This window comes from Oncorhynchus mykiss, unplaced genomic scaffold (genome assembly GCF_013265735.2).
Source record: "Oncorhynchus mykiss isolate Arlee unplaced genomic scaffold, USDA_OmykA_1.1 un_scaffold_349, whole genome shotgun sequence".
Classification (NCBI taxonomy): domain Eukaryota; kingdom Metazoa; phylum Chordata; class Actinopteri; order Salmoniformes; family Salmonidae; genus Oncorhynchus; species Oncorhynchus mykiss.
In genome coordinates, this window is record NW_023493797.1 from 72,206 (window position 1) to 87,483 (window position 15,278).

The following is a 15,278-nucleotide window of genomic DNA, read 5'->3' on the forward strand; positions in this document are numbered from 1 at the left end:
CTACAAGGGTGAGATAAGCTTGGAGTGTCCCCTGGTGTGTGGTGCCCCGTGCTTCGGACCTATCTGCTACGAGGCAAAATCAGACATGTTCACCCTGAGGAGCACATCAGTTGGAAAGCCTGATACCGACACAGCAAACGATGTGAGTGTGGTCAGGATGACCAAGAGTCCTAGGATACTGTCTAAGGTATACTCTCTCTCCGATTTAGACATATACACGTCTATCGCTAGCGTTCGGAACCTATCAGCTCAGTCGACTCTGTTGCTCCAGCAAGGACAGACAGTGTTACAGGACATCATCACCATGGATGCCATGGCTCGGAAATACATTGACAAAGTGCGAGCCGATACAGCATCGCAATCACAGGGAAACAAATATGTCGACTGCGAGCTCATGATCGGCCGCAGTCGGTTCATGGCTGCTGCTTCAGTCACCCTCTCAGCTCTAACCTGCCCTTTATTGATAATTTTAGTTGTAAAAGTGATGGTTGGTACAAAGACTCAAGATGTCCCGATGAGGACAACCCGGAGCATTCGAGATCCACTCCTGTGAGTGTAGGGTTGTTTTTTTTTTGGAGGGGGGTGAGTCTGTAGTCTGCACTGTAACAAAAAGCCAAATGTTGTAGGCAAGAACCATACAAAGTGTAGTCGTTAAGCAGATCAACGGGCCAGATCAAAGACTGATGTGTCAGACAATCGTCAGGTGTAGGTGGTCTATCTAAAGTAGTAGTAAGGGAGAATTGGTTATTGCCGTATTTAGCCTATTAAGTGTATGCGGTATCCACATCATCTCCAGTGTTGGTCGTTACAACCATGGCGTTGTCAGCTATACCCTTGAGCTATCTACTTGTTACCCTATCAACTGCCACCATCCTGTCTGCAGAGGGTCAGCTACCAGTCTCTACTACTTCGTTACCCGAAACATATGGGTATCTAACAATTAGACCTAGTATGACAGTAACCACACATGCAGCCTTTACAACTGGACCTTGGAATGCTGGCACTACAACCGAGACTGTTAATGCCAGCGGTGATATGGCCACGGCCCTTAATTTCGTTACACCTGACACAGCGACCAAGATCAATGATGTTACCAGCGAGCCTCCTTCTACTACTTTCACTTCAGCTCCAAGGTTTAAGGCGCTTCCTAACCCTACTGCTACACCTCTGCAAATTGTATGTCCAAACTCGAATCCTCAACACTTTCTGGCCACTAGCTGGCTTATCTTGACAGATGAGGACATAATGTACAGGTTATATCGCATCTCGCAACAGGGCGATGTCACCAAATACAAGGACTGGTACAATACACAGTCGGGGATGAAGGTGACCCACAACGTAACAAGTAAAGACACTCTAATGATATACGGTGACACGTGCAACCACACTGCAACCTACCAGTGTAAGAGGTCGGCTAGAGTGGGCTACACAAATGAAGTGCACAGTTTCTCTGTTTCAAATTGCACCTTTGCGAGGAAAGTAGATATTGGATCCCATGTTAATCTTTTTGCCCCTGTAAACACATCACCACGTCTGACAGCGGCCAGTTTCACACTGGCTATAGGACCTATAGTGTGGTTCATCTCTATGTATTAACCTTGCTAGCTTCAACTCCCGTGTCCTGCATAAGATACCATCGGCGTCCCTGACTTGTACATTTACATCGTGTTAGGACTCCACTCGGGATACGTACAATGGCTTCTGCTAAACCTCCCACTACCAGAACCAGAGCCTCTGCCAAGGTTACTGGTGTGCCACCGAAACCGCTACCCTTGATCCCTGAGCATAACAAATATGTCTACAAGCCAGCCCCGATGAATGAGTTCGTACAGAACATTGTAAGGAGTGCGCGCGCCAAGAAGGTGAAGATTGAGATCCCTACGACCAAGTACGGCACTGTCAAACTGGTGCATGTCTTGTCTTCCGCTACAGACGCCAACGTCTGGAGTCCCGAGTGTGAGAAAGCCTTGGCCAATAGTCTCCCCTTGAGAGAACACCACAAAGCCTTCCTCTCACACAACATGTTTGTGACCATGATCGGTGCTGTGGTTGCCAGAGCTCTAGAACAAGCAACCAGGAGTTGTGCTGACACTCTGGATCTGCTGGCCGATCGCTATTATGTGAGAAGCATTGCGTGTCACGACTCTAGCAAGACCAGTGCAATTGAAGCAGCTGCGTACTCAGGTATCATGGCCATACACATGGACAAGGAAGCCCTGGTTGTCAATCAGAAGAAACGGACCCAGCTCAACAAACGTTACGGAGGTAACCAGACCGAAGAAGAAGTAAAATCATGCTCATTGGAGAAGCTGTGTATTGACAACACAGCTGACATGTCAGCCATGGCAAACATTGGATTCAAGCACCATTATGATAAGAACCCCCATCACCCTGAGCACTTTCCTCAGGGTGAGATGGACGATATGAACCTGGTCGAAGCAGTCGTTGATGGCTTGGCCTGTATATTCGAAAGAAACAAGACACACACGAATGTGAAATCCTGGCTGGACATGTACTTTGTCGACAGGTTTAAGGGTCACAATAAGGACCTTGCCCTGAACATCATTACAGCTCTCGGGATATATATCACGGATGCAGATTATACAGCCCTACAGTCTTTCCGGGCCTCGATATTCTCTATCATTGGAGAATCTATCCCATGGTCCCATGTGACGATGACGGAGTGCTGCAATCACAAAGCGGATAACGATAACCCTTTACCCTGCCGTGATTTCACATCATGTTTTGTAACTAACAAGTAACCTCACGGATGCTTTCTTTACTTGTTCTGTGTAACCTTTGAATCTCTATTGAAGCCGATATGCTCTTCACCTATGTTGCTTGTGACATGTATATGCGTGTACGTAAGATACTATACAATACTTTGTACCATGAATAAAGAAATGTCTAAGCTTGACTCAACGTGGACCCGTGACATGTCTTTATTCCTTTCTGTGTTGGGAGTCCCATGACACAGTACCATTGAGTAGATGTCACTTGGTACTGCTAGTGGGGGATATCTGTAGCTAAGATAAATGGGGTAGAAGTGTTTCACTGTAGATCCCAGACCTAAACTCTGTCCTTCAATCAGTGGGTGTGCTAGGGTGACCATCTCCATGAACATTTCCAAGTCCTGAGGATTATGTCCCGATTGAGGCAAGCACTCATCTTCCCTCCGACACTCACAGGGCTATCTGACACCAGGTTTCGTTGCCATTAGCCCGGGGTGGACGTGTAGCCCGGGGTTGGACGGGTTAGCCGTGGCAGGATGCAATAGGTACAGTTAAATATCCAAGGTGGTTATGAAGGGTGAGGATTTAACTACTGCTTACACCCACCATCAGGGGTCTAGGAGGTCTGCAGATATTGAAATGGAACCCCTTAATGTAGATTCTCAAAAAACACGGTCTTGTACTACAACTGCAACAACTCTTGCCCCAATCAAGTCCAGGAGGAAACAGCACCTTGTCCCCCGTGAGCTGTTCAGGTACGAGCAAGACTGCACTCCGTTTACCCCTTTGGATCGCCATGTGTTCATATTTCCCAAATTGGACTTCGGTATGCCAGAGATGGGTAAGGTTGAACTGGAGCGAGCCTTCACCGACCAATTGTCTCTGCACAGTACAAACGCTGCAAACGAGACAGGGCTAGATCACCCTAACCCACGGGAGCTAACCAATGATATTGTCACAGAGTACCAGAACTATCGGCTAGCGGCCGTCAGTTGGTTTGCTAAGATAATAACAGTCGACATGATGTACACCCAGACGCACCACTCTGTCTTTATGCCGGCTGTGAATGTCATGGACCGATACATAACCACCTGTGTCGACCTCGGTGAGGAACCGTCTCAGCTACTGAAGAACATCGCTAACATCCGAGCTGCATGCCTATCGCTCTCAATTAAGATGCATGCTGTGTTCACGGAATGTGATGTAAAGGACTTGTGCGAGCACAGGGACTGGGTAAACAAGGCATGTGTTATAGAGTCCTCCAGAGATACGGGTAAGCCCAAGTTCAATCTTTACATCTTGACAGATGAAAAGGGGATACAAGAGGCTGAGAAGCAGATAATTACCAAGTTGAAAGGAGCCGTGTTCCCTGCCAACGGTGACAACATGATCAGTATACTGTGCAAGTATCTTATTCTGGAACATGTCCTCGGACAAACGTCCCTTACCCCGTCACCTATCGATGTGCTGAATGAAAGTGTCATACTGGTAGCTGCCAAGCTGTTTTCTAAACGTACATTGGACATCAGGTTGTTACGCTTCAAGAGTTGGAAGTGCATCGCTGTATGCTGCCTGCTCGGAGTGATCAAGGTATGCACTATGGATCCCAAGGAGGGACTCCGTCTGGAAAGCAGTTTGATGTCGCTGTTGGAAAAGCTGAAGCCTGGCGAGTTCACACAGAAGGAGCTGTGTGACCTTAGTGAGATGTTGACTCAGGGCTGTGTGGTATGCAGCAGTTCCTTTGTCAACCCTGATGTGTACAAGGCTCTACGTAAGATATCATCTATGTCTTGCTCCAAGTGTAGGAAGACCGCTCTTGTCAGGGGAAAGGATGAAGACTATTGGACTAGGCAAACAAAGGGAAAAGGGGTACCTGCTAATAAAGTGGCACGGTACTCTGTGTAGTGTAATGACACTTGGTGTATAGTGTGACTATGTAACCTATGTAGCTAATGATGATATATGACAATGTCCATATTCCTATGAAATAAAGTAATGTCATAACAGATCCTTACACAATGTTTGAAATATAATGTTTTATTATTCTCAAAGTACAATACAGTCACATCACATGTATATAGATAGTATCAACAACTCCAGTGAGGAAAGGTGCAACCTGACATCCCTCAGAGCTGTGTACCATTGTCAACATATACATTGCCTAAGTGTGTTGGAATAAAATAGCTCATTTGGACACCCACCCTGGGTGTGATATCGGTTAGACGCTCCGTTCCCAGTCCTATGGCTTGCCTTAGGCTGATCCAACCAGAGTCCATACACCCAAATCGTATCCCCTTATACAACCTAGGGACATGGCCCCTTGTGTACTTGTATAAAAGACCGAGATATGTTGCACCTCGCTATCAGTGTACTTTACACAAACCATCAGTACCTTTTATAACACCTTGTGGAGCGTAGTGAACCATGCAGAACCCAAACTACAGCAGGACTACACTGGAGTGTGTCCCAGAAGTGCAGATAATTCAGGGGGTTGCAACGGTCGTGACTGTCTTCGACCATAGACTTGAGGTGGACAGTAACCAGACTATAACCCCTCAATACACCACTCCAGAAAAGTGTTTCAAAGGTCGGAGGAATGAATATGACTTACTCAAAGACCCTAATGTTATGATGCGCGTTGATGGAACATATGACACATATAAGTGTGCTGATTGTAACATAGTACTGTCTGGATACAAAAGAGGTGACCCTGGATTAAATGAACACGTGCGACACGGGGAAGGCCAGTGTCGCTATGTGAAGCTCCAGTACAGTGGACGTGAAAAGGAGCTTATCATCCTACAAGGGAGGCTGAGGTTCCAAAGTGGGATGCTAGCATTCCCTGACTTCATGTTGTACTCGAACGACGGCTACGTTACAATCGCAGGTACAAAACATTGCATCATCTGTACATCGCCACCAGACCAAGATCATTACATGGCATGTCCTGACATTGGTAACCGCGTCAAGGCAACGTTGAAGCATCTGAAAGTGGCAGGGTCTATCGACAGCACTCCTTTGTTCACTAGCAGAGGACCTGAACATGAGTACAGATGGGGAGACCTCGAAACGGATAGCTCCTTAGCTTACGGCAGCAAACACTTTGGTGTACTAGGAGAGTCTGCCAACATGTACCACCTTCCAAATACGGTTGACACACACAAATGTTTCATGTGTAACCTCGAAATCAAGAACTTTGTTGAGAACGACACCCTGCTAGGTGAGCACATCTTTCACGTGTACAACACAAGCGGACGCTGTAAGTACCTTACCGATAGGTACACGAATCGAGAAGACGAGATGATGCTCTTACTGGGGAAGGAACGGTACAGGAGGGGGAAGATTGCATTCCCTGATAGCATCATCACCAACTCGGCTTATGGGTACACTTCAATCAGCGACCTGAACCGCTGCGTTGTCTGCAGCGCCCTCACCATCCAGGGAAGGTACCTACCCTCCCAAGGACATCACCCTCACTGCGATGAAATGACCAAAGAACTTCGGATGAGGCTGAAGACTTTCACTTTTATACCTTGACATGTTGCCCTTTTTTTTGTTGTTGCACATTACCTTCTACTGTAACAAACATTGTATGAGCATACATTCTATGAGCATGGCCGATATCATGTACGGTACTGGGATTGTAGTGTTGCTTTATTTAAATAAACGTAACATGAAGTACGCCTTTGATATCCTCTTGTCTCTTTGTCCTGGTCGACTGCACAAGGCCGATGTTACCCCTGGTGTAAATGTTGCATTCTGTCAGTGTTGGAGCTAGCGTGAATAACTCCCCTCATGTATATATAAGTGTCAACACGTCTGCAGACTATCATTGCAGTCATAGGTGTACCATATGCTACCATCGACTCATAAATGCACACAATCATGCACACAATGAAGATATCACATCAGGAAATATACCAGCACCAGACCGGAGCCCTGGACACCGACACCAGGCAACTCATTAAATGTGTCCTAGGACAATGTACGGGACTTCTGAAACCTAGGTGGAACGAAAGCAAAGCTCTGTCAACAATGAGTAGAGTTATCGGGCAGTTACTAGAGAAGCACAGATACACATACAACGGTAGGTATTGTGTTACGACACCAACAGCTAACCCAAGCCAGTGACAAAGTAATTTAGCATGTTTGCGCTATGGATGTTACAGGTATGATCAACACACTCTATGTGGATGACAGAGGGGATAACGTGAAGTTCCTCAGTGCAGTAGCCCATAGCATCTTTGAAGACGGGACCGTCAACTGGGGCCGTGTTGCCAGCCTGACATCTTTTGGGGCTGCGGTGTGCCGGTACTTGAGAGGCAAGGGGAGAGACAACTGTGTGGATTTGGTGGGAGAGGAGATATCAGAGTACCTGGTCACTCACCACAAGGACTGGCTAGTCAAACATAACTCCTGGGTACGTTCAGTAATGACTGAGAGATGCCAACATTTGTCTTGGTATACCTGTAATCTAATATTTATTTTGAAATATTCCAGAATGGGTTCGTGGAGTTCTTTCCAGTAGCAGAACCTGAGTCCAGATGTCGGAACATCATCATGACCATTTTTGGATTGGCTGGTATTGGGGCAACAATGACCTTCTTGGTTATGTGACTCTCAGAAGAGTCCTTTACCTGTTACCACTTCACACTTGATGCTTCTCACCATAGTAGAGATTGAGTATGATGTTAGGCATATGTACCGTAAAGGCTAATAAAGTAGTGAACCGCATTTGTGTTTTTTTGTGTCTATTATGAGCCTGCGTCAGTTGTACAAAATAACACGAGTGCAGTGCACAACTACTACACAAGACAAGTACATCAAGGTGTACAATTTATTTGCAATGGTTTACGACAACAGTGGAGTTACATATATGTTTACAATGGTATAATACAACAGTGGATATATGGATATGTACAATGGTGTAATAAAACAGCGTGGATATGTACAATGGTATAATACAACAGTGTAGTTACAGACAGAGTGAAGTCATATGCAGTACATCAGTGATAGACTTGGGTGTAGGACAGGTACTGTCCTGTTCACAATCTTCCTGTTGGAAACCAAAGACTGTTTCAGGGTTGCTGTCAGAGTCCTTATCTAACCACAATAAGGACTCTAGTAGACTGTCTGTGTTAGTCCAATCAACCCTGCCCTCAGGAATGTTCATCAGGATGTCCTGAGTATCAAAGGTGTAAAGTGGCAGGTCCTCGGTGTCCATACACAGCACCTGGCTTTTGTGAGAGTCTCTCAGTGTGCCCTTGTACCCATGAAACTCAATGTTGATGTCTATGCACTGCACTTCACCATTGGTACAGTCTCTCTGTGTACCGTTCCACTCCACCGGGAGGCACACAGGCTCTAATATGGAATTGGTCTCTAAGACATAGGACTCGGATATCACGCCATCATTGTCGACACAAAGCAACTGGCATTCAGAGGAGTCAATCTGGATGATCTGGGTGTCAGAACCAATGTCATTAGCGTCGATACACATACGCGCTGGTAAGTTATAGGACTCGGATATCACTCCATCATTGTTGACATAAAGCAACTGCCATTCAGAGGAGTCAATCTGGATGATCTGGGTGTCAGAACCAATGTCAATAGCGTCAATGCACATAACCTCTGGTAAATTATTCTCCACGACCTGCACTTCAGAGGAATCACCCCATATCCTTTCCAGAGTCCGTTTCCATTGGGAGTCCGATCGCAACGACCGTGGGGCAGATGTGTAGCATCCTACCTTCCTTTTCATCACAACACCAATTACGTTCAGCACCCCGAAAATGTCATACATTCTACGTTGTGTAATATCAAATCTCGTAACCAAGTCCTGCAAGGTGAACATCCCTGGGTTATTGCGCACATGCCGATAAACCGTTCCAATGTTTTTCTTCATACTAGATTTTCTAAATATCGGCACCTGATACCTTTGTCGTTTGCATGTGTATATCTTCCTATCTTTACTCACGAGTCCAATACCTTCCAGGGCGCAGAGTACGTCATATAGTCTGCGACTGCCATTGGTGTCTAGATTAAATAACGTGATGAGAGAGATGTAGGTGAAAGTGTTCAAGTTCTCCATTAGGTGTAAGGTCTGTTTTGTAAGTGTGGCCAGATGTGCGTCCTCAGGTACTGGTGACTGAGACATGGTTACTACTACTATGACACAGGGTAACGTAGTACAGTGTCCTTGGATGGGTGGAAGTACCCTATGCTGCCTAGTAGAGAGACTCAGTGTGTGGTGTTACAGTCTGGCCAACAATGCCTTTAAAGGGGTTTTCAGTAGTCCATTCATCCAACACCAACCATGTGTATCAGCCTTGCCTATAGTGACTCGTCAGACCAGGGCTATAGTATCCAACAACACCCCTTGTCCAAACAAAGCTGATCCCTCCACACATGGCTACATGGCAACTATGACTCCTCTCCGCTTAAGACTTGTAGATCCAACCCAGACCAATTCCTCTAGCCATGCCTAATTCAGGACTGCTTAATTGTTACACCCTGTCCAACCATGAGTTTCAGACCCTGCCTATAGTGACCAATCCAACCAAGACTATGGTATCCAACAACACCCCTCGTCCATCCAAAGCTGATTCCTCCAAACATGGCTACATACACCCTGTCCAAACATGAGTTTCAGACCGTGCCTATTGTGACCCCTCCAACCAAGGCTATGGTATACAACAACACCCCTCGTCCAAACAAAGCTGATTCCTCCAAACATAGCTACATACACCCTTGTCCAACCAAAGCTGACTCCTCTAACCATGGCTACATGGCATCTACGGCTCGTATCCGCTTAAGACTTGTACAGCCAAGCAAGAGTGATCCCTCCAAACAAGGCTGACAACTCGAAGCATGGCTAATTCATGCAACCAAGGCTGAATATGTCGACCCTGGGTGGTGTCCAAGGACTGCTTAGTTGTTCAGTAGCATAATCAATGAACCTTGCTCTTGCACTGCTCACAGCATGCCCGGTCTACATAGTCCCTTTGTAATCATTGTGAACCATAAGCAACACTATTGTGTTTTTGGCCGTTGCTAATAGGGTGAGGAAAGGAACCGTGGGGTGTATGTACTACGCTACTTTCTCTTCTGTAGAGGTTGTATCTAATGGTGTACAATAGAACCCATGGACACAGAATAACTCTGGTATCATTGTTTATTTCGATGGCAATTACAACAGATATGGGTCACAATCATTTCAGGAAACACAAGCAAGTCTACCAGAACAAGTACAAACCGGCAATTAACAAGGTGCCTGAGACTTCAAACGACGGTATGTGTCATAAAAATAATCAAACTCTGACTTCGTCTGAAGATGTGAAGATGAATAAAGATGTCCCCAGTGTTCGGTCTTGACAAATATCCTACGGCCGTCATTCTTCAAGTAGCTGAACACAGTGTATCCTTCTGGGTAAACGTGAACACGTCTCAACCCCTTATACTCGTTGAATATGTGGTCGCCATTGCAGAACATGAGGCTTTTAGTGGTACATTCGTGCCGCTGTTCTACCTTGTACAAGGTACACGGGATCCCGACCAGCTTCTCGACCTCACAGAGTGTCATTGGCATCATAGTCTCGAAGTAGCCACGGATTGTAGTCTGCTGACAGTGGCACTCAGTTAGGCCCATAACATGACAGTTGCATAGCAGGTCCGGACCTTGGTCTCTGGCAGACGGGTACACCCAGATGTGTATGTAACTGCAGGTCAAGTTATTCAGTCTGGCACCTAGAGCCTCCAAGGCAGAAGGGACGTACGGGTCCACGAGAATACGCCACTTGGTGGAGCATGCCAGCTGGGAAGACCTAGTAACAACACCCTTCGGCTTAGTTTGCCTCAACACGGTTTCTCCTTCCAGTGTCAAACTCGATACACCTTGCATCACTGCTGTATGGTCACATACCTCCATTGATCCAGTATACATAGAGCACAATCACCTTCTTGGTATAGAGGTTGAATACAATTGTGAGTACTAAGGAAAAATCAGAGTGCATGTAGTTGAGTCTGGTCAACGGACCCCTTGAACAGTGACACTACCTTCTCCATACCCACACTGAAACATCCATCGGTGGATACAACCTCCCCCTACACACAGTGTAGGTTGGATACATGAACCCTAGCTTGACATGTCCTACTGTCATATCTGTGCTTTATTGCTACTCTAGACTCTATAACTGAACCTTGGCCAGGTAATCCAACCTCCCATCATAGTTGTGTCTCACATCTTCTAGGCTATCATGTTTCCTATAAAAGCTAGTGGTGTAGATACTCTTTCAACAGTAGCTTCTGAAATGGCATCGAACTCAAGCTTCAATATCAAACCCACACAGGAGCCTTCAATGTTACCACTGGTATGCCAAGGTAGCAATCGCTTCCTGATGTTAACTGACGAAAGCAGCCCCTGGCTTCGGGCTGAGACGAGTGATACGGCCGATAAGACCGATACAGCTAATGATATGTTCAACCGTATGGTCGGATTTGCTACATCAGGCCCTCCTTTCACATTAACTTTCAAAGTGATGATGTCAAGCTACGACAGAGTCAATACGTTTATCTCTGTGGAGGGCAACAGAAGAATGATGGCCATGTTGCAGGATATACACGAGTGCCCGTATAGGCACAGCACCTATCACACCTATATGTATAGGGCTCACATGGTATCTAAGTCATTTATAAGCGCTGTAGGTGCTGCTGCTGACAAAGCTCCAGGAACGTCTTCTTCGGTGTCAAACTGCTCCGGCGACGTCAAACAACCAACCCAAGACGACTTTGATGTTTGCCTTACCATGGAGATTGATCAAACTCTACAGCATCAGACTAGGATTGAGACTGGTCCTAGGTGTTCCAAGAACATGATACTCATCTTGAACAAGGGACGGTGTTATAACATGGAAGACATCTGGTACGCAATGAAGAATGTGGTGTGCCGAGTGTTGTTATCTACCTACCTGCCACTCTGCGGACTAGATGGAATGGGGAGGGATATGAGCAAGATGATGGAAGGAGCAAGTGTGGAAGGGGCAAGCTCGGAAGGAGCAGGTGTGGATGTAGGACAACCGGTAGCTGCCACGGATGAAGGGTCCGGTGTGGATGTTGGACACCCGGCATGTAACAAATAGCCCAATCTGCATTGCCAGGATAGTGGAGCAAGTTTGCTTTTATTATGTATCACTTCTATATTGTTGAGAATATAACCATGTCAATGTACCATTGTGTCTGTATCCATTGCAAATGATCCACTGCAAATGAACAATAATAAAATGATGAAATGCTGCAGAAGTGTGTGTGTACAATAAAACTCACGAACACAGAGTGCATCTGGTAACATCATGTATTTCATGTACAACTGCAACAGAAAGTGTTCACAAGCATTCATTGTGTCAGAACAAGTGTCATCTGGAGCCATGTGTTCAACTCTGGTTAACAAGTGTGTTGCACGGGTACAAGTTACAGCCTGGATCCCATAGCGGTCTTAGTCTCGACTTAGCGGTCAATCGTAGCGGCGGGTGGAGAGTGGCACTCAGTGGTTATCACATCATGCGGAGCACTTTATATATGCATCATGTCCAACCCAGTACATAGTGAGAGGGGAGTAAAATAGAACAGTATTGCCATTTCCAAAGCAGTCAAAGCCTTGCTTTGTGCACAACCAAAACAGATTTTACCCTCTGTGTAAATAGACAGACCCGGACATGCTATGCTCCCGAACTGGGACTCGGTGAGATCTCTCACGGCGATATATCCACTCAGGCGGAATGCAAGTGGAACTCCGTTATCCTGGGGTCTCTGAACCTTGGGGGGGATAAGGAGACAGAATCAATGTGTTACACAAGCTCACTACCTTACCCTTGTCCATTTAACACAGTGACAGTGTACGACTTACAGCGCAATCAAGGTATTTCCTAATGCACATCTTAAGGTCTGTCAGACCCTTGGAGCCTGGTCCATTGTCAAAGGATGTGTTCTCTAACAGTGTCTCTATGCACAGGATACCATTCTGTGGTGAGAAGGTTCCATTTATCTGGAAGTGTAGGTGAGACCGGTATAAGTGCTGGGCCATTCTTGCAGGATAACAGCACCCTTTAATAGTGAGGGAAGATAGAACAGGTGTTTGTAGGACAGGTCCTCCAAAACTATGTTCCAATTACCAAGCTACAAGCATCATCATGGTTATATTACAAATTAATGGCTGGACTGTCTTGTCCTAATCGGTTCCTCAAAGGAACCATTGTCGGATCACCAAGCTTGAGGCAGCATCATGGTTGACTTGTGCATCTGTGGTTGGATTGGTCAGACAGATGTGGAATACACAGCACTGTTTGGTCAGACCTTAACAAACCCCTCAAAAGTCAATGAGGCTATATATAAACCACTGTAACTGAACCACTATACCAAACAGAATGGAGAAATACAAGAGAGGCCCTGTTTTAGGCAACGGTGCATATGGAACCGTGTACAAAGTTACTTGTCTGACTACTGGGAAGGAGTATGCCTTGAAATACCACACCCGCGGCGTAGAGGACACAACAGTCAGAGAGCTCTCATGTCTCGCAGCACTAAGGGGTCACCCATATGTGATTCACATGCACGATTGCTTTGTAGATAATGACACGATAGCCATGCTCATGGCCTACGTACCCTACACCTTGGGTGACGCGATCCACAATGGATACGGTGTGAACTCGTACCACGAAGAAGATCGTTACCAAGAGTGTCTCCCGTTCAGTTTCGTTGCTCACTTTAGTGCACAGGTGGCTAATGCCCTGTCCTACATGCACAGACTGAATATAGTACACAGGGACCTGACGCCTTACAACGTGCTGCTGACAGAAGATCTCACAGTGAAGGTGGCTGACATGGGCCTCTCTAGACAGTCCTCCAACTGGATGAGCCCAAATGTGGTCACCGAGACGTACAGGGCCCCTGAATTGTTCCTGGAAAGACGTAGATCTACAGAGTACACATGTGCCATAGACATGTGGAGCCTAGGGGTTTTGATAGTGGATGCAATGGAAGGGAGGGTTACATTCGCTAGCGGTGACGCCAGACGTGTGACTATGTCCACCTACGAGATTATCACAAGGACTCTATGTCCCAAAGACCACCCCAGTGCATCAAGTACACCCTGTTACCCTGACATCATAATGCCTAAAGTGATGCAGTGTGAACTGGTGAAAAGGATAGTCTTCAGATTGCTGAAATTCCATGCCCCAGAGAGACTTTTGGCTCATGAGCTGCTTCAGGACACAGAATGGATGCGTGCTGCTGATATGACCAGGGAAGACCAAGTTATAGTTAGAGACCAGATACAGCGCACTAAAAGTTCTGAGTGGTTGAGGTGTTGAGGTGAAGACAATAACACCAACAGGACAGTGTGTGATGACTCGTTTTACATGTTTATTCAATATCCTTATACATTCATGGTTGATATGGTATCATTGTACTGTCACAAAAGCAGGTATATCATCAATAAATGATTTAATAAGAAATGCATCGCATGCGTCCTATATGTCAGTGTTATATACACAAGTCCAACAGTAGAGGGTACACTATTGCTTGCACTACACAAGACAAGCTACAGGCAACATATATATTCGGCACATGACTAAATGGACATGATCAGTGTTGCCATCGTAATGAACAGTGGTGTCAGGGTGTGTGTTTGGAGGTTAGTTCCAGCAGCCGGCCAAGACTTTTCCAATCCGTCTATCATCCTCTTCAGGTTCCGTATACCTGTAGGGGAGAGACAGGTTGAGCCCAATGCAAATAGTAGTAGTACTGTAATTAAAAGGAAAGAACGTGCAACACACTGTCACTGATGTTGAGCAGTTTCACCGGTCTCCTCACATCCTCCAACTCCTTCAGATCTGGCATGGTCAACATTGGGTTTCTTCGGGTTGTTGTAGTGGTGGTGGCACTCGCCGAGGCTGCTAGTTGGACATTGGAGCATGACATGTCAGCTTGCCCATGTCTCTGATACATGAAATAATGGTATTGCTTATCACCATATCCCCCGAACGTGGTGCCTTCATTGATAATGATACAGCACTGGTGTGGGCTTAACATTCTGCTCATAGTGTCATTCCACACTTCAATTAAACTCCACATGTTGCGATTTCCAGGTTCTATGTAGAGCATAGAGATTGTAATGACACCATTCAGCGGCTTAACAAAGGCTGCCCTCTTAACCGTGTCAACCTTGGCAGTATAGTAGAACATAGCACATGTGCCTGACTTCACACTCAGAGTGAAGGTCTCATTTCCTATCCTGTAAGTGCCTTCGTCGGTGCACGTGAGGAAGCGAATTATAACCTGGGACCCCACTGGGGTTGCCGTAACCTCATATATGTGTTCCCTAGCATGCACAACGTTATTGTTTTTATAGAAAGGCTCAGCGGGACTCTCCAAGTATCCCGGCAACTTGACAGTGTTTCCCATTGTTGCTACAATGGTGATGGGTTCAGGTCTCTCAGGTGTAAGACCTGGCGCTCTTGTCAACGCACAACACTCAAATGTACTTGCTGCAGT

The 15,278-nt window shown here is 46.1% G+C and overlaps 2 protein-coding genes across 2 annotated transcripts; both read left to right on the top strand.

Annotated features, from left to right (window-relative positions):
* Window positions 1–6,849: 6,849 nt before the first annotated feature.
* LOC118952221 (induced myeloid leukemia cell differentiation protein Mcl-1 homolog) lies at window positions 6,850–7,438 on the top strand. Its single transcript, XM_036973885.1, has 2 exons — window positions 6,850–7,152; window positions 7,233–7,438. Exons 1-2 carry the CDS (start codon window positions 6,889–6,891, stop codon window positions 7,347–7,349), a joined length of 381 nt encoding a protein of 126 aa, XP_036829780.1. The 5' UTR covers window positions 6,850–6,888; the 3' UTR covers window positions 7,350–7,438.
* A 5,712-nt stretch (window positions 7,439–13,150) lies between these two features.
* Window positions 13,151–14,095, top strand: LOC118952222 (mitogen-activated protein kinase HOG1-like). The gene has a single exon (XM_036973886.1). The coding sequence runs from the start codon at window positions 13,151–13,153 to the stop codon at window positions 14,093–14,095; it is 945 nt and encodes a 314-aa protein (XP_036829781.1).
* The last annotated feature ends 1,183 nt before the right edge of the window (window positions 14,096–15,278 follow it).